General features: G+C 49.2%; 1 protein-coding gene across 2 annotated transcripts in view; it reads left to right on the forward strand.

The window, feature by feature from the left end:
- Ece1 (endothelin converting enzyme 1) overlaps window positions 1-8,906 on the forward strand; it is a 97,655-nt gene extending 88,749 nt beyond the window's left edge. For both annotated transcript variants that reach the window (XM_020177126.2, XM_020177123.2), the window contains exons 15-19: window positions 1,654-1,764; window positions 2,389-2,456; window positions 3,170-3,360; window positions 5,797-5,892; window positions 6,509-8,906. In XM_020177126.2, coding sequence (XP_020032715.1) covers window positions 1,654-1,764; window positions 2,389-2,456; window positions 3,170-3,360; window positions 5,797-5,892; window positions 6,509-6,685 — 643 coding nt within the window. In that variant the 3' untranslated portion in view covers window positions 6,686-8,906. The remainder of the gene's footprint in view (window positions 1-1,653; window positions 1,765-2,388; window positions 2,457-3,169; window positions 3,361-5,796; window positions 5,893-6,508) is intronic.
- Window positions 8,907-21,858: the final 12,952 nt, after the last annotated feature.

Consider the following 21,858-nt stretch of genomic DNA (forward strand, 5'->3'; position numbering starts at 1 on the left):
TTCACTTTATACTGTTCCAAACTTTTTGGTCTTAGGACCCTTCCATACTCTGAATTTTTCAAAAGCTCTTTTTTTTTTTTAACAAAGGTGTATTCATTTTATGACAAGTTTATGAAAAAAATAGCTATTTTCTCAAAAAAATTTAGTGAGAAGAGAGGTGTTATTTTACCTTTTGCAAGTTTTTCTTTCGTTCCTTCCTTCCTTCCCTTTCTTTTTTTCTTTCTTTCTTTTTTCCAGTGCTAGGAATCAAACCCAGGGCCTTTCTCCACCACTGAGCTACACCTCCAGCCCCTGTAAGTTTCTTTAATAGCTGGCTTAAGAGAAGGCAGCTAGATTCTCATATCTGCTTCTACATTCGACCTGTTGTAATGTGTTTTTTGAAATATGTAGAGAAAATGTAGCCTCACATAGACTCAATGGTTGGAAAGGGAGGAATATCTAAGTGATACTGCTACGTCAAAACTTGACAAGTGACTTTTGGTTTTAGTTTTCTTCTTTGGGGGCAGGGGCCTAGTGCATGCCAGGCAGTCGCTCTGCCACTGAGCTACAGCCCCAGGCCCAGTGGTAATTTCTTAAAGGTGAATGTAATGTGGAATCTGAAGCCATTCCTGTGACCTGTTCATGCTCGGCTCCACTGAGATCCACTGGCCACCTTGCACTTTGAACAGATTGTTTCCGCAAGCACAGCTTTGTAATATCACACACCAGTCAGAGACAATAGCAAGTAATAGATTCGTAATAGAGTCCATGTTTGTTGATATCACTGCTAACCTCGTGAAAGAGCCTTTAAGTGCTGGGAAGCTGTAGATTTGTGGTGGCCGATACAAGTTTTTCAAAATTTTTTATTTTTGTTTTGAAATTTTAATTTTTTTTGAAACCTCAAATTTTTATAATTGGCAACAAATGGTGTCAGTTGTCTTCCCTGAGGTGATAAGCTCACTTTGTTCATTTGTAAGAAAATGTCTGCCCTGTATCCAAGTTTGAAATTCCATAGCTTGTCAGTAGTCCTTAAAATATAAATGGTATTCCATAAAAAGACTAGTGGAAAGCCGGACATGGTGGCTTAGGTCTGTAATCCCAGCACTCCTGAGGCAGAAGGACCTGGACCAGGCCAGTCTGAGTTATACAGTAAGATCTTCTGGTCTCAAAAAAAAAAAAAAAGAAAGAAAGAAAGAAACAGAAGTGCTGTGTGGGTGTTTCCCACTTGATCACACAGAATACTGAAAAAGACGTCCTCTGGGGCTCCAAAGTTAGTAATCATCCTACATCTTCAAGGATGTTCTAAGTGAGAATGTTGTTTATGTGTCATTGTACAAGTGTCAACACAAGCAAAGGCAAATAACATCTTAATTTTTGGGTTTTTTTGGTGGTACTAGGGTTTGAACTCAGGACCTTGACCTTGCTAGGCAAGCAGTCTACCACTTGAGCCACACTTCCAGTCCTTTTGCTCTTAGTTTGTTTTTCAGATAGGGGCTCATACTTTTGCCCAGCTGGCCTGGAAACCATGATCCTCCTACCTCTGCCTCCCACGTAGCTGGAACTAATCGTCGTGCACCACGCCCCATTTTTAAGGTCCTTGATCCCAGCGCCTGGGCTGCCCCATCTGCCCTCCCTTCAGCTGCGCCTGATCTCACCTGTGTGTGTGCCTTCCAGGTGGAGCATGACCCCACCCATGGTGAACGCTTACTACTCACCCACCAAAAACGAGATTGTGTTTCCAGCTGGGATCCTACAGGCGCCGTTCTACACCCGCTCCTCACCCAAGTAAGCTGTTCTGGTGTTGTCACTCTGACTCCCCCCCACCACTCCAGTGCAGCCTGGCCCTGTTCCCCCAACTGACCACTTGACCAAGCCATTCTCCCTGAGCCATCTGTGCCCTAGTGGTTCAGGTGACCTGAGACTATAAGAGAAGGTGCAAAAGGAAGCTTTCTTGTCCCCATCCCCCCTCCAAGGTCTCTTGTCTCTAGAAAGCCTGCTGGGGCAAAGGGATGCACCATGGAGTCAAAAGCCCCAGTCGGGGAAACGCTGCTCCTGGCCATTTAAAGCAGTCAGAGCTGTGGAGTTGGGGGGGTGAGGGCATCGACCCTGCAGTGAAATCCACAGTCCTGGGTTTGAATCCCAGGTGAGCTGCTGTGTGGTGCTTGGGCAAACTAGTTGACCCAGCCAGCCCTGGTTTGCTCATTTATAATTAAGCCTGACTCCGCCGACACCACTGAAAGGACAGTGCAGTCTGCAGAGCATTCAGCACCATGCTTGGTGCCCAGTTGGTCCCAGACTTGGCCCAACCTCCTGTTGGCTCCAGGGGCCATACCCCACCAAGCGCTGTGGCACTCCATTGCGCCAGAGGCCCTCTTGAGGCATCCCTTCACCTTCACGTCCCTCTTCCAGGGCCTTAAACTTTGGCGGCATCGGCGTTGTCGTGGGCCACGAGCTGACTCATGCTTTTGATGATCAAGGTAGGGGTTCCTTGAGGTCCCCTTCAGATGGAGCCCATCAACTTTCTGGACCCCCTGCCTCTGCTTACTGGTCCTTTCACTTCCAAGGATCTCAGTTTTAGAGACAGAAGGAACAGGGTTTGAATCCTGGCCCTGCCACCTGCTGAATGGGCTTTGGCAAGCCTCCACTTCTTTGTATGTAAAATGGGCAGATGATATCATGTGGTGATCGGGAAGGTTACATGGAGTGTTCCTGCACACGGGTGCTGGTACTCTTCGTCACTGGGGAGTGTACATTCTTCAGCATTCTAGAGACTTCTTTGGTCTGAATGCAGTCAGAGAGCTTAACTGAGGCCCTCCTTACCAGCTAATGTCCAGAATCTTCCATATTGCCAGAGTCTTGGGGACCCTGCAGCCAAGAAGGATGAGGCAGAGCCCTTGAGGCCAGGCCCTGCCATGTGATCCTGCTGCTGCTGGCACCAGTGGCCCTTGCTAGGCAGCCATTCCTCAGCACTGGCAACCCTTATCCAGTGCTGAAAACCAGCCCACTCCACTGACCCCCTGAACACACCACACTGGTGGCCAGGCCTCCAGCACGTGGATGGATGGATGGATGTCCTTTCCCCTTTGGGGGAGGGAGGTGGATGAACCCACTTCCCAGTGAGAGGAGACAGGAGCGATCCATTGGGGACAGTGGTCCCACTGTGCCCCTGCTCCCCTCCCTCCCTCTGCAGGCCGGGAGTACGACAAGGACGGGAACCTGCGGCCCTGGTGGAAGAACTCGTCCGTGGAGGCCTTCAAGCAGCAGACTGAGTGCATGGTAGAGCAGTACAGCAACTACAGCGTGAACGGGGAGCCAGTGAACGGGCGGCACACCCTCGGGGAGAACATCGCCGACAACGGAGGCCTCAAGGCAGCCTACCGGGTGTGTGTGATGCCCACGGGCCCCATCCCAGGGCTGGGTCTGTTCAGATGCCTCATCAGTAGAAGATCATTATGAACAACCCCGGGGAAACCACAGCCACTCTACATGCCTCAGTTTCCCCATCTGGGAAATGGTTTGGGAGGACTCATTGATAGCTGACTGTGAAAACAGCTGGTGCAGAGCTGGGCCTGGCACACAGAAGGCTCCTGCTTAGAGCCTGCCAGAGACACAAGGGAGGCCTAAGGTGGCTCCACCTACAGAACCTGCCACTATACTTCAGGCAGCAGGAGAGCAGGGAGGGAGGAGAACCCTAGGCGTGGAACCAGTTCTGGGTTCAAATCCCGGTTCTGGATCAAGCCACTAACCTGAGCTGCAGTTTTCTTGACTGTGGCTCACTAACCCTCACGCCATGGAGCATTGGGAAGATTAAAATAAGAGAGGCCCTGGGAGATATGAGCCAAGCTCCGTGAGAGAGAACAGGCTGAGAGACGAAGGAGGCTGGGCAAGGAGTCTTAGCTCCTACCTGTGACCAGAAGAGCAGAAATGCTGACAGCCACCATTTATTGAGGTCTTACGATGTGTAGGCTTGGATTACTTCCCAACAACTTTACAAATATTTGTTTCTTTTTGCACTCTGGGGATGGAACCCAGGGCCTGTGTACGCTAGGAAAGTGCTCTACCACTGAGCTACACCCCAATGAAGTTGTGAAGCCCACAACTTCATACTTAAGTGTTAAAAATCCCAGTTTTGCAGATGGAGAGCTGAACTGAGCTCATCGCTGAGTAAAGTCCATCAGTCAGTGGGCATGCATTGAGAACCTTCTGCCCTCCTCTTGATATCCTTTAGGCACTGGAGGGTGTATGGCAGATAGATGAGAGAGGCTCCCGTGAAAGCTTAGGATTCACAGAGGCAGAGGGGGGACAATAAGTGCACCCCACAAAAAGTGAGTGTGTGTGAGGGGCTGAGAAGGTGAGGAGTGTGAAATAGAGCCAAGAAGGATAGGGGGTGGGGAAGGGCCTTCTAGAAGATTTGACATTGAATTAAGACCTTACTGATCAGAAGGGGCAGGAGAAAAGCAGGGAAATAGTGTCCACAGAGGAAGAGCAGGTGCAGAGGCCATGAGATGGACGTGACCCAAGCACAGTTGGGCTGCAGGGCAGCAGCTGGGACCCAGCTCTCGGGGCTCTGTGGTTACAGTGGAGAGCCACCATGGGGTTCTTAAATGCACACTGTCAGGGTCTCATTTATCTTTAAAAGAGGTCAGTAAGCTTCCAGTCTGTGGACCAAATCCAGCCCCCAGCCTGTTTTCATAGTTTTGGGGGACACACCCATACCGTGTTTATATGTTATCTGTGGCTTCTTTTGCACTATATTAGAACAGTGGGGTGTGGTGGTGCACACCTTTAATCCCAACAAACTGGGAGGCTAAGGCAGGAGGATTGTGAATTTGAAGTCAGCCTGGACAGCATAGTGAGACTGTGTCTCAAAAAAAAAAAACAAAACAAAAAAACCAAAAATCACCAGTGTTTCACACCTGTGATCCTAGCCTCTCAGGAGGCAGAGATCAGAAGGATCACGGTTAGAAGCCAGTCCACGCAAATAGTTTGTGAGACCCTATCTCGAAAAAACTCACCACACACACACAAAGAAAAGGACAGAACTGGTAGAGTGGCTTAAAGTGTAGGCCCTGAGTTCAAACCCCAGTACTGCAAATAAATATAAATAAATAAATAAAAGCAGTTGAATAGTTACAGCAGGGACTCAGCCCACAAAGCAGAAATATTGCCCTCTGGCATTGGATGTGGGCAAGGGACTGTATCCTATTGTCCTTGTCAGTGTGAGGCCAGGGCCTGGTGAACCACCAGCCTGACACCCAGATGCCCGCTGGAGCTGCCATGCCTTCTTCAGAAGGCCACTTAGGTTGCTGCATGAGGAAGGGTCAGAACTGGATCAGTTTAGTCGAGGACGCTGGGCAGGAGGAAAGGGAAGGTGAGAAGCAGTCAGATGGAGTGTTGGCTTTGGTTGAAAGAGAAGAACCAGAGAAGGTTCTGTCTGTGTCCTGAGTAGCTAGGTAGGAGGTGGTGCCATGGACTATGAGGGAAAACCTGGGAGGGTGACCTGTCATTCTGTTTGTGCCATGTTAAGTTTGAGATGCATCTTGGATGTCCAGCTCGGGTGGTTGAATATACAAGTCTGCAAGAGGCTGTAGCCAAAAGTATGACTTTGGAAGCCAGCAGCACTAAGGTGGTATCTCAGGCCGTGGGGATGAACGTGCTCCCCTTCCCAGTGACAGAAGAGAAGGAAGAGGCTCCTCAGGGCAGAGCTGAGGCCCAGTCCCTGCCCTGCAGGCAGTGCTTCCCAAAAGCTGGCACGCGGTCCCATTCCTGTGGGTCAGTGTTGCACAGTCACTGAGCCCTGCTCTTCTCTCCTCCCAGGCTTACCAGAACTGGGTGAAGAAAAATGGCGCCGAGCAGACATTGCCTGCCCTGGGTCTCACCAACAACCAGCTTTTCTTCCTGGGGTTTGCACAGGTGAGCTCAGTAGGAGAAAATGCAAAACACAGGCACCATTGGGCTGGCCCAAAAGCTCCCCCTGAAATGGATGGCTGCCTTCTGCACCCACTGAACCGTCTACAGTACATGACCCTGTGAGAAACCATGCTTGCAGTCATGAGGGAGAGTCAAGGAAGGCCCAGGAGACTAATAAAAGGATCCTGCATCCTTAGATCATAGAACAAGGTGATTGCCAAGGTCCCTTCTGATTTTAGGATTCTAGAAATTTCTTTAACCCTAGATATGTCGTTATCAGTTGCTAGCTGATAACTTCTGTTAATGCCCAGAACTCCCAGGCCATTAGATAGACTGTCCTGCCCAGCACATAAAAGGTGTGGACTAAATCAGGTTTTCAGAACCCTTGTTCCAGTGAATGGTCAGGCAGACAGATGTTGCTCAGCTGGAGGGACACGACGTGGAGGGGGGGCTGCCTGAGAGCATGGGGGCCTGGGGCCACACTGGTCCTCTTTCTCCTTTCTCACCCCCTGGGATCTCAGAACCAGGTAGGGTCTCATTTCACTGCTGTTGTGATGGGGCCAACCAGGCAGCCTCAGAGCACCGAGTGATGCCAGCCTCTCCCTCTTGCCTCCCAAAGGTCTGGTGCTCAGTCCGCACGCCCGAGAGCTCCCACGAAGGCCTCATCACCGACCCCCACAGCCCTTCCCGCTTCCGAGTCATCGGCTCGCTCTCCAATTCCAAGGAGTTCTCGGAGCACTTCCGCTGCCTACCTGGCTCCCCCATGAACCCTCCTCACAAATGTGAAGTCTGGTGAAGGGCCGAGCACAGACAGCCAAGACAGGAGGGGAAGGGGCTGAGGCCCGGCCCCCAGGGGGCGCTGGGAGACTGCTTCCTTCCAGCCTCCAGGCCACCGCTCAGCCCCTTGGCCACCCAGGTCCCCTGCCCCGCACTGGAGGGTTTGCAGCTGGTACCGAGCCTGTGATAGAGGTTCTGAACCTAACCCAAGATTTCATCCCCTCTGCAAACCCATCATCCCAGACGTGCTGGTGCCAGCTCTAGCAGGCATCTAGGTGTCAGGCTGCTGGTTCACCAGGCCCCGGCCTCATACCGACAAGGACAATGGGACACAGTCCCTTGCCCACATCCAATGCCAGATAACCACAATACCACTGTGTCAAATGCTTTAAAGATATATTTTTGGGGAAACTATTTTTTAAACATAGTGGAATACACTGGAAATCTTCAGGGAAAATGCATTTCAAACACTTTTTTTTTTTTTTTTTAGGGAAAGGATTGGTATATTTATTATGTTCTGTTTTTCTAAATGTCCTGTGAACAAAGGAAGCCCCACTGACTTACCCTCCTGCAGGGCTAGACTGAGGCAGGGACCCCCCCCTAGGCCGCTGAGCAGGCCCACAGATTGACAGCCGCCCCACCCTTGGGATGTGCATTGCAGCCTTGTTGCTGCTTCTGCAGTCACCCATGCAGATGGGTGGGGGCAGAGGGGACCCCTGCTCACAGGCACAGCCTGCCTGGGCTTGCCTGCCTCTGTCTCTAGTCCAACCATGGGCACCCCAGCAAAGGGGACAGCTGACCCCCAAAGTTGCAGCAGGACTGATGCTTGTGGCAGAATGAGGCCAGGTCAGGGCCTTTGACACAACCTAGGGACACCTGAGCTCCCAGAATCTGGGCCACAGGAGCCCTCAGAGCTGACACTCCGCCATCAGATCCATACTGTTGTCCACAGTTGTCCTCTTTTGGTCCCTCCTGCAGGCTTCTATCCTGAAGTGGTCTGCCTTGCTGACCCTTCTCCCCAGGGGAAGGAAAAAGAAAACAGCACTCATCTCCTATGGGTCCACATCCTCCCTCTGAGCTCCGAGCCGCACCACCAGCCTGGCCTGGCTCCAGGACCGGTTCTCTAGTGCCTTATCGAGGCTGTGGCTCCTGGGCTTCACCAAGGAGGCAACCACTGCCCGCCCTTAGCCTCTCACTGAAGCCCCCAAGTGTCCTGACTGGAACCCCAAACCAAACCCCCACTCCCAGACCCCCTGGGCCACTCCACACAGCCCCCAGAAGCTATGGCCTGCAGGGAGTAGCTCTAGACACCAGGAGTTGGAAACCACCTGCCCTGGACTCCAGCCACCTGCAACCCCTATGGTTGAATCAAACAGTAGCTAGATGGATTTTCTCCTTTGGGGATCCTGAGCGCCAGAGGGAGCTGTGAGCAAAGAGCTCCCCAACTAAATCTGGGCAACAGCTTCTGAGGACCAGAAATGATGTCTGCTCCCTAAGGCCATGTCTTCTTCAGACAGCAGAGGCATGAGTTCCACCAGGTGACCCTCAGTATAGTCCCCACACCCCTGTAAATGGGGCGGGGCAGCTAGTCAGTGCCCCCACAGTGCCCAGCCCCTTGCCAAGGAAGCCAGAGTCCTCCGTGCCCAAGAAGCACAGACTACAGCGATGGTCCTGCCAACTTTGGGTCAGCCTCAGAACTGGCAGGGAGGCCAGCAAACAAGTTCAAGGGCTGGTAACTCTTCAGCAGGAAAATTAGACAGGAACTGCCACACAGGAGGACCTTCCCCACCCAGGTCCTCCTGCCTCCTCTTCCCCACCTGCCTGCCTCCCCATGGATGGGCATTCCTGCAAAGGGTCAGTGCCACCGGCCAGATGCACGTATCCTGGGCTGGGGTCCAGCCTGAGGAAACTAGACTGCACTTACTGCTCAGGGTGTGCGGGGTGGGCAGGGACAGGCGGAGATGAGGGCCTGGGCCCAGCAGGGAACAGTGGGTAGAGAGGCAACACCCCACCCTGCTCCCACTACCCCTCCAGAGCTTCAAGAAAGGTGGAGGTGAGACGGGCAGCTGCACTCAGAGAGACCCCTCCCTCAGGCCCTAAAGAGAGACCCCTCACCTTCCCTGTGGGTACACAGATGTGGGGTTTGGAGTTGGGAATCTATGTTTTGTATTATTATGTTTTGTGCTACTGTAGTTTTGGTGTGGCACTATTGTAATTAAAATAAAGTACTTGTACTGAGAGCCACATGTCTGAGTGTCGGTTCTCCCATGATGGTGTGTTTCCTGTGGGACTCTGGGAGGCCCTGGCCAGCACAGAGCTGCCCTAGCCTCTCCAGGGTTGGCTGTACCTCTCTCCTGATCAATCTAGGTCACTTTGCCCACCTAGCCATTCCTTCATGGAGATGCTCATGTGTGCGCCCCCTCCTGGTGAGAATGATGCACAGCACCACCTGAGCCCAAGAGGCCTCCTGGTAAAACACTGTCCATTGAAGCAAAGGACTTAGCAAACCTCAGGTACTTGGGCAGGTGGAAATAGGGAAATTCAAAGAGGTTCAAGAAAGAGGCTCCTGGGTTTTGCATATGCCCTCTCTGCCTGGAATGTTCTTCCCTGACTTTTCTGCCTGATAAACGCCTACCCATCCTTCAGTGCCCCACTCCTTATCACTTCCTCCAGAAAGCCTTTCCCAACCTCCCAGTCCAGATCAGGGGGCTCCCCTGGAGTGTATTAGTTATGCTGTGACTGCTGTAACAAAGTACCACGACCTTGGGAGACACAACAGAAATGTATTGTCTCATAGTTCTGGGAGCTAAAAGTCCAAGGTCAAGGCGTTGGCAGGTTGGCTCCTTCTGAGGACTGAGGGAAAATCTGTCTCTTGCTCTCTCCTGGCTTCTGGTGCTCCGTTGACACCTTTGGTGCTCCTTCATCTTCCTTCCCATGGCACTTTCCCTGTGTGCATGTCTGTCTGTGTCCACATTTCTCCCTTTTATAAGGAGACTAGCCATACTGGATTAGGACCTATCCCAGTGATCTCATTTTAACTCATTACATCTGCAATGACTTTATTTCCAAATAAAGTTCCATGAGGAGGTGCAGGAGTGTTGGAGACCAGGCATGAACCCTGGACTGGGATATAATGGAGTTTGCACAGCCTCTCCATGTAGAAGTTTGCACAGCCTCTTCTGCCATATTTTTCCCAGTACCTGGTGTCTTGACCTTTGTTCTCACATCTCCTTGAAGAATACAACCTGCTGTGTCTGCATACCGGCCCCATGCGAAACTAGATAAAGTACCAGAACTGTTAGGAAACTCCCTGATGCCAGATTAATCAATACCTTAGAAAAGGTGTGCTGTGTGCCTTGATGATTCCAGAACTGATGTGTTGTAATTAAGCTTCTGTAGCCTTAGGAAAATTAGCCCACCAAACCTCATTCCTTTCACCTTGCATCAAGAATTGTTGAAGCTTGATTTTTACCTGAGTCTTTTCCTTGTACTGACCTATAAAATAAACACTCTGGCTCAGGTAGGGGCTCACGTTTCCCATCAGGAATGTGCAGCCCTCCCGTCCCCAGCTTTTCTGTGTTATGTCTGTATGTCTGTGTGTGTCTTATTTCTCATTCCCACCGCTCTTTGTCAGGTTCACAGAGCGTATCCATGCAGGTCGTGGGCACAGGAGGTCAGGACTTCAACACATGAATTTGGTGGGAAGTCACAATTCAACCCGTAACACAAAGATCCCATCTCTGTAGGTTCTGGGGGCTCCTGCCCAGTCCCCAGCAGCCCTGCTCCTGGCACAGGGCAGGCACATAGCAGAGTCCTGTGTCTGCTGGACAAATGGATGGGTGGCTGGAAGGACACGAGATGGGCAGAGCCATAAGCAATATGCTTGAGGGGGCCAACCCGAATGCATCAATGCCAGAGAGAACCAGAAAAGGCTTCCAGTAGAGAGGTTTCAGATAGGTGTTGACTGAATGGGGAGGGTCAGGATTCACATAGTACCTCCGAAGGAAATAGGGCAGGCAGTGTGACCAAGAGGTCACGTGTCTGAGCCCTCAGCTGTAGGCACTTTCATGGACAGGGTTTAGTGACTAGGCTAAGGATTTGTTCGTAGTTGAGGTTCCCAAGGAATGGGAGGGCATTTCTAAGAACCAGGGATGGGGATTGGTTTACCTAATAAGGTGTCCTCAGAGCCCAGGTGGCAATTTGAGGGGAGGGGCGTGCATGAAACCACAGCTTTAATGAGATGTAGATGAGGCCTCTGACTGACCTCTAGAGTTGGGAAAGTCCCTGTCTGTTGAGGTTGTCGCTGGGGACTGTTGACTATTTGACAAAATGTACTTGGGTGTGTGCTGCACCTGTTCCCTGGCTCCTTTGTGTCCCTCCCTTCTATCTGCCCACCCCATATCACCAGCACTCAGGAGGCAGAGGCAGGAGGATCACAAGCTTGAGATCAGCCTGGGCTACAGAGAGAGATGCTACTTCAAAACAAAAGAGCCAGTCCTTTCTCTTGGATTCAGTTCCCCTAGCTAGAGAATGGACAGTTAGCACTCTCTTCTCCCACAAACTAGGAAGATGTAAGGATGCCTGTTTAAGGATCAGTCACGTTGCCAAGTGCCAGTGGCTCATGCCTATAATCCTAGCTATTTGGGAGGCTGAGGTCAGGGGGATCAAAGTTTGAGGCCAGCCTGGGCAAATAGTTTGTGAGACTCCATCTCAACCAACAGCTGGGTGTGGTGGTGCACACCTGTCATCCCAGCTGTCATGGGAAGCGAAAATATGAAGATGGCATTCCAGGCCAGCCTGGGCAAAAAGCAAGACCCCATCTCCAAAATAACCTACACAAAAAGGGCTGGAGGTGTGGCTCAAGCAATAGAGCGCCTGTCTAGCAAACACAAAGCCTAGAATTCAAATCCCAGTACCACCAAAATAAATAAATAAATAAATGGTTGCACCCTGCACTCAGTTGCTCCTCTCCTTGAGCTCATGCTGCAGCCTCTTACTTGTTTTCGGCAGCACTGGGGTGCTTGTCCCTGCTAGGCAGGCATTCACCACTTGAGCCAAACCCCCCGGCCCTTTTTGCTTTCTTCTCAGATAGGGTCCACAGTCTCTACCCTGGCAGTGTAGATTCAATCAATAAAATCAGTGTCAATAAAAAAAAATTTTTTTAAATAAATAAAAATGATTTCAGGTGCTCAGGGTTCTTGAGCCTGCTCTGAGAATGAAAGCACAGACAGATTCTAACAGCAGAGGTTGGAAAGATTTTATTTGTAGAGAATTTATCTGTAGAGAACAGAAGAGAAAAAACTGCACATTGGAGAATGCAAGGGGACCCGGAAACCGGTGATCCCGTGGGTCAGGGTGGGGAGTGGGGTTTTATAGCCTATTTGCATTGCCTGATGGCAGAGATGCCTTTCAAATGCAAACGGGCATTTCCTAGGGAGGAGAAGGTCTGTCTCCTTGAAGGTTTTTGAAGGTCTGTCCTTCAAAAAGATACACATGAAAACCATAAGGGAAAAGATTAACACCTTGGCAGTATCAAATTTTAATTCTTTTATAAAACAAGACATAGTTTAAAAATTAAGACAAGTGAGAGATTGGGAGGAAATATTTGTAACGTATATGTCTAAAGGGCCAGAACATACGGAAACAGCTCTTCCAAAATAAAAACCCAAGCAATTGAAAACTATTCAAACAGACTCTTCAGAGAAGAAAAAAAGACAATTTTTGGAAAAGATGCCCAGTCTCACTAATCATATGAGAAATGCACTTAAAACCACAATTAGGGCCAGGCATGGTGGCACTTGGGAGACTGAGGCAGGAGGATCTTGAGTTCAAGACCAGCCTGGCTACAAAGCAAGACTCTATCTCAACAAACAAACACAAATGAGTAAATACAAACCACAATGAGTTAGCATTCTCGCCCCTCCACCCATCTACCCACCCCCACACACACAATACCAGATTGGCAAAATTGGTGAGGATCTGAGGAATTGGTGACTGTCACCCACTGGGGATGAGAATGTCAATTGTCAGATTGTTAAAAACACATCGAAAGCCAATTTGATAGTATTTTATTAAATTTAAAATGCACTGGCTGAGGGCATGGCTCAAGCGTTGGACACCCTGCTTAGCAAGTATAAGGCCCAGAATTCAAACCCCAGTACCGCCAAAAGATAAAATTTAATTTAATTAGTTAGAAAAGCATTTTAAACATGTACACAAAACCAAGCATGATCGTATACAATCTCGGCTGTAGAACATGTTTGTAACAGGGGACCACTCTAGGGAACTCGGGGACAGAGGGAAAGGAAGAGAGAATGATGGAGCATCAGTAATGTCGCATAACGTAAGATGTGAAGGTGGAGGATATAAGGATGTGTACTGAAAGCTGTTGAAAGATGTGGGGTGGGTGGGAGGTAAAGGGATGAGGGAGAGCAATGGAAGGGGTTGAATGGACCAAAGTAAAGCACGCCCCACACTGGGCCTGCATTGAGACGCCCCTTTGAACATCAACTTAACTATTAATAACGGAAACCAGGATGTAAAACAGGCACAGTGTGGGGGGAGGGGGAAGGAAGGAGATTAAAGTGAGGGAATGTGGTGGATGGACTTCGTATTCTTGCACGAAATAGAACAAAGAAACCTCTTGCAATTGCTTTAAGTGGGGCGGGGAGGGGGGTTGAGGGGGAGAGACGGTGGGGGTGATCTAACCAATGTACAATATAAATCCAATCAGAATTGTCACTATGAATTCCCCCTGTGTGACGTATATATCCTAATAAAAAAAATATTTAAAATTTTTTAAAAAGCATTTACCCAGACTTCCAGGCTTGGGAGAGAGTGATGACTCCCTCATTTCAAATCTTCCCACTTACTTTCTCCTTCCATAACGATTTAAGCCAGGGCTGAGGCTGCAGCTCTGTGGGAGAGCCCTTGCCTAGCATGTGCAAAAGAGCTGGGTTCCATCCCAGCACAGAAAAAAAAAAAGAAAAAGAAAAACTGAAATGAGCAACATCAGAAGGAAACGAAGCCACGTGTGAACTTCGAGAGGCGAGCGACGCTGCTCTCAGGGCAAGGCCACAGAAGAGGGGTGGGACCTCACAGGAAGATGAACAAAAGTCATCTTCAGAATATTTGCCACCAAATCCAAAAATCCAGAGTTTGGGTCATAATGGCTCCCAGCACCAATTACCAGGAAGCTTCTGGAAAGAGTGGCAGCTTCTGAGAAACATGGCTTCTTGGGGACAATCAGATGCAGGTGGCTCTCTCCACAACCAGGGATTCTGAACGCCACACCTGGAAATGTAAATAGGCCTCCAATGGCTGTGTCTGTAAACACTTGCTCTCTTTGTTGTTGTTTGCTAACACAGAGCAGCTTGTCCCACTGCATCTACATTCTGTCAGCTGCTGTCAGTAATCTAGGGTGACTCAGAGCGCAGGAGAAGATGTGCGAGTGCAGATGCTATGCCATTTTATACAAAGGACGCAAGCAGATTTGGGACCCATGGGATTCCTGGAAGGGATCTTCATAGGTATCAGTGGATGACCCTATAGAGAGGAGTGGTCCCCTTCAGAGATGTGACAGTGGAAAGAGGGAATTAAGAAAGGAAAATGAATCCACAGAGAGGCTGGAGTGCTGCTCAGAGGTACAGCACTTGCCTAGTATGTGCAAGGCCCTAGTTTCCAGCCCCAGAACTGAAAAAAAAAAGAACTGACTTAAACAAAATTACCATAGAAGGGTGTAGCTCAGTGGATGAGTGCTGGGCTAGCATGCCTAAGGCTCTGGGTTCAATGCCAGCACCACCAAAAAAGTATTTTTTAGTTCTTGGGTTAGAAGTCAGGGTCTGTACTTGCTAGGCAAATGCTCTACCACTCGAGTGACACCCGTGACGCCCATTTTTGCTTCAGTTATTTTTTAGATAAGGGACTGGAGGTGTGTTCCAGTGGTAGGGGAACCTGTTTTGCAAGTTCAAAGCCCTGAGTTCAAACCCCAGTCCCCCTCCAAAAAAAAAAAAAAACCTCAAAATTCTCGGCTAAGGTCTTGAGTTTTTGGTTTTTTTTTTTCACCTGGATAGGCCTCTGACCATGCTCTTCCTACCTAGGTATGCCTACTGTGTAGCTGGGATTATAGATGTGTGATACCATGTCCAGCCTGTTTGTTGAGATGGGGGTTTTTGCTAACTTTTGCCCATCCAGCCTCAAACCACTATCCTCCTGATCTCTGTCTCCTGAATATCCAGGATTACAAATAGGAGCCACTGCACCCAACGAAAAAACTTCTTAAGTAATATTACATTAACGTATAATAATCAACAGCATTTATACACACAATACTAACCAATTAGAAGATATATTGAAAGGGAAAACCCATGTACAGTAGCAATATTATAAATGAAATTCTTAGGAGTTTTTTTTTTTGCAGTACTGGGGGCCTCATATCTGCAGGCGCTAGGCAGATGCTGTACCACATGAGCCCTTTTTTGTATTGGTGTTTTTGAAATAGGGTCTTTTGAACTATTTGTCCCGACTGGCCTCAAACCACAATCCTCCTGATCTCTGCCTCTGGAATAGCTAGGATATATGACCAGTGACCAGCTTTGGAATTAACAAGTATTAATACCCTAAGCTAGACTGGGCATGATGGAACCCACCTACAAACTCAGCACTCCAGAAGCTGAGGCTGGAGGATTGCAAGTTCAAGGCTAGCCTGGGCTACATACTGAACCCCCATCTCTAATAAACAAAACTGAAGAGTGCTTTCACTAAAGACCACCAGGAACACATCTGTAGTTAAACAGTTGTGTTTATTGCTCGTTGACATGAAAGAGAACACACACCATAGGAAACCGCAGGGGTGTCAGTGGGATGGCGCTGCAAAGTATGTTTTAGAATCTGAGGCAGAGGATGTAGCTCAGTGGTAGAGTGCCTGCTCAGTATGTGCGATCCCCAGAAGCCCCCCCAAAAAATTTTGGGTTCGTGTTAGGCTGTCTTGGGAAGAATTTAATGAAGCAGGGCTTTGCTTTGAATTGAAAGCCGTCATTCTGTGAGTGTTAATCTTAATAAATCTTATAGTAGGAAAAACTACATTGAAAGGTGGTTTGTTTGTTTTTTTTTTTTGGACTGGGTTTGAACTCAGGGCTTCATGCTTTCAAAGCAGGTGCTCTACTGCTTGAGCCACACCTCCAGTCCATTTTGCGGTGGTGATTTTGGAGATGGGGTCTCACGAACTATTTGCTGGGCTGGCCTCAACCCTTGAGCTTCCAGATCTCATCCTCCCAAGTAACTGGGATTACAGGCATGAGCCACTGGTGCCCGGCTAAAGAGAGTTTTTAATGTCTGGACAAAAAAGTGTTAAAGGTTGGGCTGAGTACGGTGTTAGTCACCTGTGGTTCCAGCTACTCAGGAAGTGGAAGTAGGAGGATCTTGGCTGCAGACCAGTCTGGGCAAAAGTGGGAGATCCTATCTGAAAAACAAACAAAAGCAAAAAGGGCTAGGGGCCTGGCTCAAGTGGAACACCATTTGCCTAGCAAGAGTGAGGTTGAGTTCAAATTCCAGTACTACCCAAAAAAATTTTTTTAATTAAAACTTACTGGGCAGTTTTAATTTTCTCCATTAAATCCTTAAACCCCATTTAATTTCCAAATACAGACAATAACAAAGTCATACTTCCAGCTAACATGCCCCAACTCTACTTCACACAACCATAGCCCTTGGCGGGGGACAGGAGGGGGACACACATGGCCCTTGGCAGATGTTTTCTCTTCATTTTGACATCTAGTAACTTAAACATTGCAATATAAAGTTAGCATACTATTATTTAGCACACCTTATGTGAAGTGATAATGAAAAAGATGAGTAAAAAAACAAAAATATTAGGTTAATATACATACAACCATATTAATCACAAAACAAGGGAGAAATACTCATAAAGAAACTGTGACTGTCCTCATTCCTCTCGGTCATGAGCTGAGAGCGGGGTTCTCTAGCTTCCCCCAACACTTTTCTTTCTCTGTCTGCTTTTCTAGCAAGCACCCCCTCTGATCACGGTTCTTTGCTGGCTGGGGGACCCAATCTTTACTGATAACAGCAAAGGTTGGCTCGTTACCAGACCTGCCTGAACTGGGCTGCTGTATTTCAGTTTTCCGTTGACCTTCGTCATGGGGAATGATAATCCACGAGGTGCTCTAAAGCAGCACCTGCCTCCCCATCTCCACGTCCACTGTGCGACAGCAACTCCAGCTCTCCTCGGCAGCCAGGATCCATCACCCAGCCAGTAAACTCCTTCTTTGCCTGTTAATTCAGAGGCATGAGGAGCCCACAGTGGCGGGGTGGCAGTGTCAAGTTCAAGTTCAGTGCGATCATCGTGTTGTCTAGGGGAAGCATCTCTCCCTTTGGAGCTAAGACCTTGAGCCTAGGGATGGGAAGCAAAGTTTTGCTAATGGATCCCTGAGGCTGCCAGCCAGTGGAGCCACTCATATCACCACCCTTTGACTCCTGGCCCCTGGGTGTTGGCTGTGAGAAATGTGATCGTAGATTGAATGCTGGTTTAGAGGACATACAGCATCCTGGAGGACACTGCCCCTGCCCTGCAAAGTATTACCACCTAGTTGGAAAGACAATTCACTGTGCCATCAAGCCAGCTGCTTCAGGACCATGGCAACATGGCAAGGCCAGTGAGTTCCATGAGCCTGGGCCATTGCCACATTTCATTTGGAGTGGAAGACAGTTTCTTAGCTAGAAGCAAGACGGTAAGTCTGTCAATGATTGGTCAGCTGTTCCTCACAGTAACAAAATACCTGACGCGGCTACAAATGACGAAGAGATTTATTCCACTCACCCTTTGGGAGGTTCGAGAGCTGGTACAACTCAGGTCTGGTGAGGGCCTTCTCTCTCACCTGAATCACATCATGGCAGAGGCGTGAAATGCTTACAACACAGCCAAGCTCAGTGGCTTATGTCTATAATTCCAGCTACTTGGGAGCTTTGATCAGGAGAATCATAGTTCAAGGCCACTATGGGCAAATTGTTCATGAAACCCCCCCCATCTCCAAAATAACCAGAGCAAAATGGGCTGGGGGTGTGGCTCAAGCAGTAGAGCACCAGCTTTGCAAGTACAAAGCCCTGAGTTCAAACCCCAGTCCTACCAAAAAAAAAAAAAAAAAGAGTTTACATCACCAAATAGGAAGCCAGAGAGAGAAAAACCAGGGTCCCACAATCCCTTCCATGGGCACCCCTAGTGGCTTGAGGACCCCACATTGGGCCTCACCTCTCCAAGCTTCAGCAGCACTTTCCAACGTGCTACACTGGGGACCAAAACCTTTAACCACAGTGGACCCCTGGGGGACACTCAAGTCACATCCAAGCCATAGCATGTGGTAATTCTGGCAAAAGTATGATGTACAGGATGGCAAATCCATGCCATGCATGTCCACAGTCGACATCTAGTCCAATGAAAACAGCGTGATGTTCCTTCCATGATGGAAGTGGCCCAGGGTAATCAACCTGCTGAGCGGCAGCTAGCTGACCACCCCGGGGAATAGGGGTGACCAGAGACTATACTGATCTCTACTGCTGGCAGAGTGCCCTCAGCAATGCTGCTAGCCAGATCAACCTTGGTGCAAACCTCTGTCCCTGCCACCATGGCCACTTTGTACGGCAAGGGAAGAAGGCTAGTTGAAGTCCATGGAATGGGTCATCCCTATCCACTTGATAATTAAAGTTCTCCTCTATGTCAGGCATGGTGGTACGCACCTGTAATCTCAGCTACTGGGGATGCAGCGATCATGAGGGTCGCAATTTGGGTCCAGCTCAGGCAAAAATGTATAGAGACCCCATCTCAACTGATGAGCCATGCATGGTGATGTGTGCCTGTCATCCCAGCTATATGAAAGGTGTAAGTAGGAGAAACGTGGTCCAGGCCACCTGGTCAAAAACATAAGACCTCTTTAGAAAAATAACTAAAGTAGAGAGGGGGATTAATAAAGAGTAATAAAATAGGGTGGATTTGATCAAAGTACATTATATGCATGTTGTAAATATCACAATGAAATCCCTTTGTATAATTAACATATGTTAATAAAAAGGAAGAAAAAAATAAAGCAGAGGGTTGGGAGTGTGGCTTAAGCAGTAGAGCACCCTTAGTTCAAAGCCCAGTACCATAAAAAATAATTAAACAAGCTGGGCACCAGTGGCTCACGCCTGTAATCCTAGCTACTGAGGAGTCTGAGATCAGGAGGATTGCGGTTTGAAGCCGGTCCTAGGCAAATAGTTCATGAGATCCTATCTCTAAAACACCCAACACAAAAAAGGTCAGGTGGAGTGGCTCAAGTGATAGAGTGCCTGCCTCACTCACTGAGTTCACACCCCAGTGCTGCAAATGAATAGACAGAGAGAGAGATGATAGAGACAGAGAGAGAGAGTCTTCCTCCATTAAGTTCACCTTTTAAAAAAAATTTAATTTTTTTTTTTTTTTTGCAGTACTGGGGTGTGAACTCAGGGCCTCACACTTGCAAGGCAAGTGCTCTACCCCTTGAGCCACGTAGGATATAAATATCTTCCCACTCTTGCCCATTTAGAGAGATCCATCTACAAACTCATCAACAATTTCCCAGTCACATTCTTTCCATACAACCAATTATGGAACATAACCGTGAGTCCATATAGACTCAAACCTACAGCCACTCCCCTGACGGCAAAATGAAGGTCTGCCCACTGGAGGCTTTCCCTCCACCACTGTCCTTCAGGAACATCCCAGAAAGGAGCTGTAGTGTGCAAATGCCTGCTCTGTGCAAAACCAGGTGTGAGCCAGGCTTGCGTTTTTCTTCCTCAGACGACGGGCTGCAGGCAGGCAAGGCCCAGAGAGGGAGGTGTAGCGGGGGTAGGAGCCATGGGTATCTGAGTGACTTCCTCATGCAAGTTCCTGATGCCTTCAGGGATTCCTCAAGTTCAATCTCAAATACACGGCTCCCCTTGATCATGAATGCTGTTGTGTGTGTCCACCTTCATGACTCTGTGCGTCAGACAGCCAGGGTTCGTGAAGGCAGCTCAGGTTTCTTGGTAAGTTGGTGGCCTATGGTCAAGTTCCCAGTAAGAAGCCAAAAGCTATTTCTCAAAAGGAGAGGAGTGGGGACTCTGCTCCAAAGCCCTGAGGTTTTGTGCTGTGATTTGCCTACAGGGGGCCACCAGAGGCTCCAAGCACCTCTACCTGCCAGTGACACTCTAGGGCCATTGGACAGCTGTTCGTAGGGCTCAGTGGCAGAGCAGCCTGCACAGTGCTTGACCTGGGTCTGTTTCAGAGCCTGTCTTCTGGGCCCACCCGGAACCAGCAGCCTTTCCAATCCCCCAGCCAATGAGCCAGAGTAACACACCCAGATACGGAAGGGAACTGCTGGGTGCTGGGCCGCTTTCCTGGATGGAGGAGTCCAGATACAACTTGTCCTTCACCTCAGAGAGGTCGTGTCTTTTCACCTGCCCACGCCCCAGGTCGGTCCCCTAGGAAGTTGATCGCCCACCCTCTGACATGCAAATGGACGACCAAGAGGTCCAGGACAGATGCTGCCTCCCACGTGTTAGGCACCTTCGGCCATGTCACGAGGTAATGGGCCAGCGTGATGGCTTGTGGAAGGGACAGGGGGTCGAGATCTGTGAGGACTAAATTATGACATAGGACTGAGGGGTTTCAGACCCCTGAGGCAGGACAGTGAAAGTGTCCTGCTGACCTTGCAAGTTCAGAGAAAATCACTTGGGATGGCCATTAGGGACAAGTGTGGAGAAAAAGGTATTTTCCAGACCCATGGCTGCATACCAGGTACCACGAATCTCAGTGTGTCTCATGATGGTGAGCCTGTCACCTGATGGCATAAGACAGACTTGAGTGTGTCACATGGCTGGGGGCAGTGGTGCCAGGTACTAGAGGATGGGATGATTCATGAAAGAAATGAAACCCTAGCTGGAAGAGCAGCTGCAATGAGTCACTCACTGACCTATGACAACCCACTGCATGGGCCAAGCAGGCCAAGCAGAGGAGTGAGTGGCCACCACTGCCTCCTTCAAGTCCTGATGACAGCACTAATATCGTAAATCCTCTGGAAATGCAGTGGGTTTGGGGTTTATTGATTTTGTATCTATAGGCCATTCTAGCACAGCCTTTCCTGCCTTAAGAGCCCTCCTGCCAGGCACCAATGGTTCACATCCGTAATCCTAGCTACTCAGGAGGCAGAGATCAGGAGGATTGCAGTTCAAAGCCAGCCTGGGAAAATGGTTTGAGAGAGCCTATCTTGAAAAACACCCATCATACACACACACACACACACACACACACACACACAAAGGGCTGGTGGAGTGGCTCAAGGTGTAGGCCCTGAGTTCAAACCCCAGCACTGGAAAAAAAAAAAAAAAAGAGCCTCATGTCACAAGTCAGGGAACACCAATGCTGGGGTTCTACCAGCTGGTGAGTATATCCACTTCAGTTATGCAGTCCAGGACAGGAAGTTGGCTGCAGGATGGATTTCAGTGTTCATGGAGCCCACAACACGTAAGACCTGATCTAAAACTCCATTGATCCCATGACTTCCAGGAGCCCTTACTCTGATGGAGGACATCATCTTGGGTCTCCAGGAATTGGGCGCCAATTCATAGCCAGTGTACTGTAACCCCTGGCAAGTCTGATTACTGCAGCTTCTCCAATATACAGTCACTCTGGTAAAGATCCATCGGTCCCTGGGTGGGAGTGGGAGAAAGAGTAACAGTACAAATGTTGGCGGTGCAGCAGAGCCCTTCCTTGGGATGAGGAACTGTCACCCCCTCCAATCTAGGGATTCTGGGTCTCCAAGTCTGTAAGCAGGCCACAGATCTCTGTTTTGGTGATTCAGTTTACGCAGATCAAATCAGAATTTAGTGGATGGCTCATTTTCTCCTCTCTGGGGACGCCATGATTCACCATGAGCCGGCACCAGGTCTCTATCACTCAGGTTCTTCTGGTGACTGCTTCAGCCCTGATGTCCATTCCGGAACCTGGTGCATCTTGTCCCCGGCAGAGTGAGCACTACCGCTTGACCTCTGCGAGCCCAGGATCCCATTGCCCCCCACTGTATTTGGGGTTCCTGGTGCATTGGGAAATTCAGCCACTCTCACTGTGATTTCTGAGGTAAAGAGAAAGAGCACCACTCTCCTTAAGGACATGGGCGCTCCTCCCAC

The sequence above is a fragment of the Castor canadensis genome, chromosome 7 (genome assembly GCF_047511655.1).
Source record: "Castor canadensis chromosome 7, mCasCan1.hap1v2, whole genome shotgun sequence".
NCBI lineage: Eukaryota > Metazoa > Chordata > Mammalia > Rodentia > Castoridae > Castor > Castor canadensis.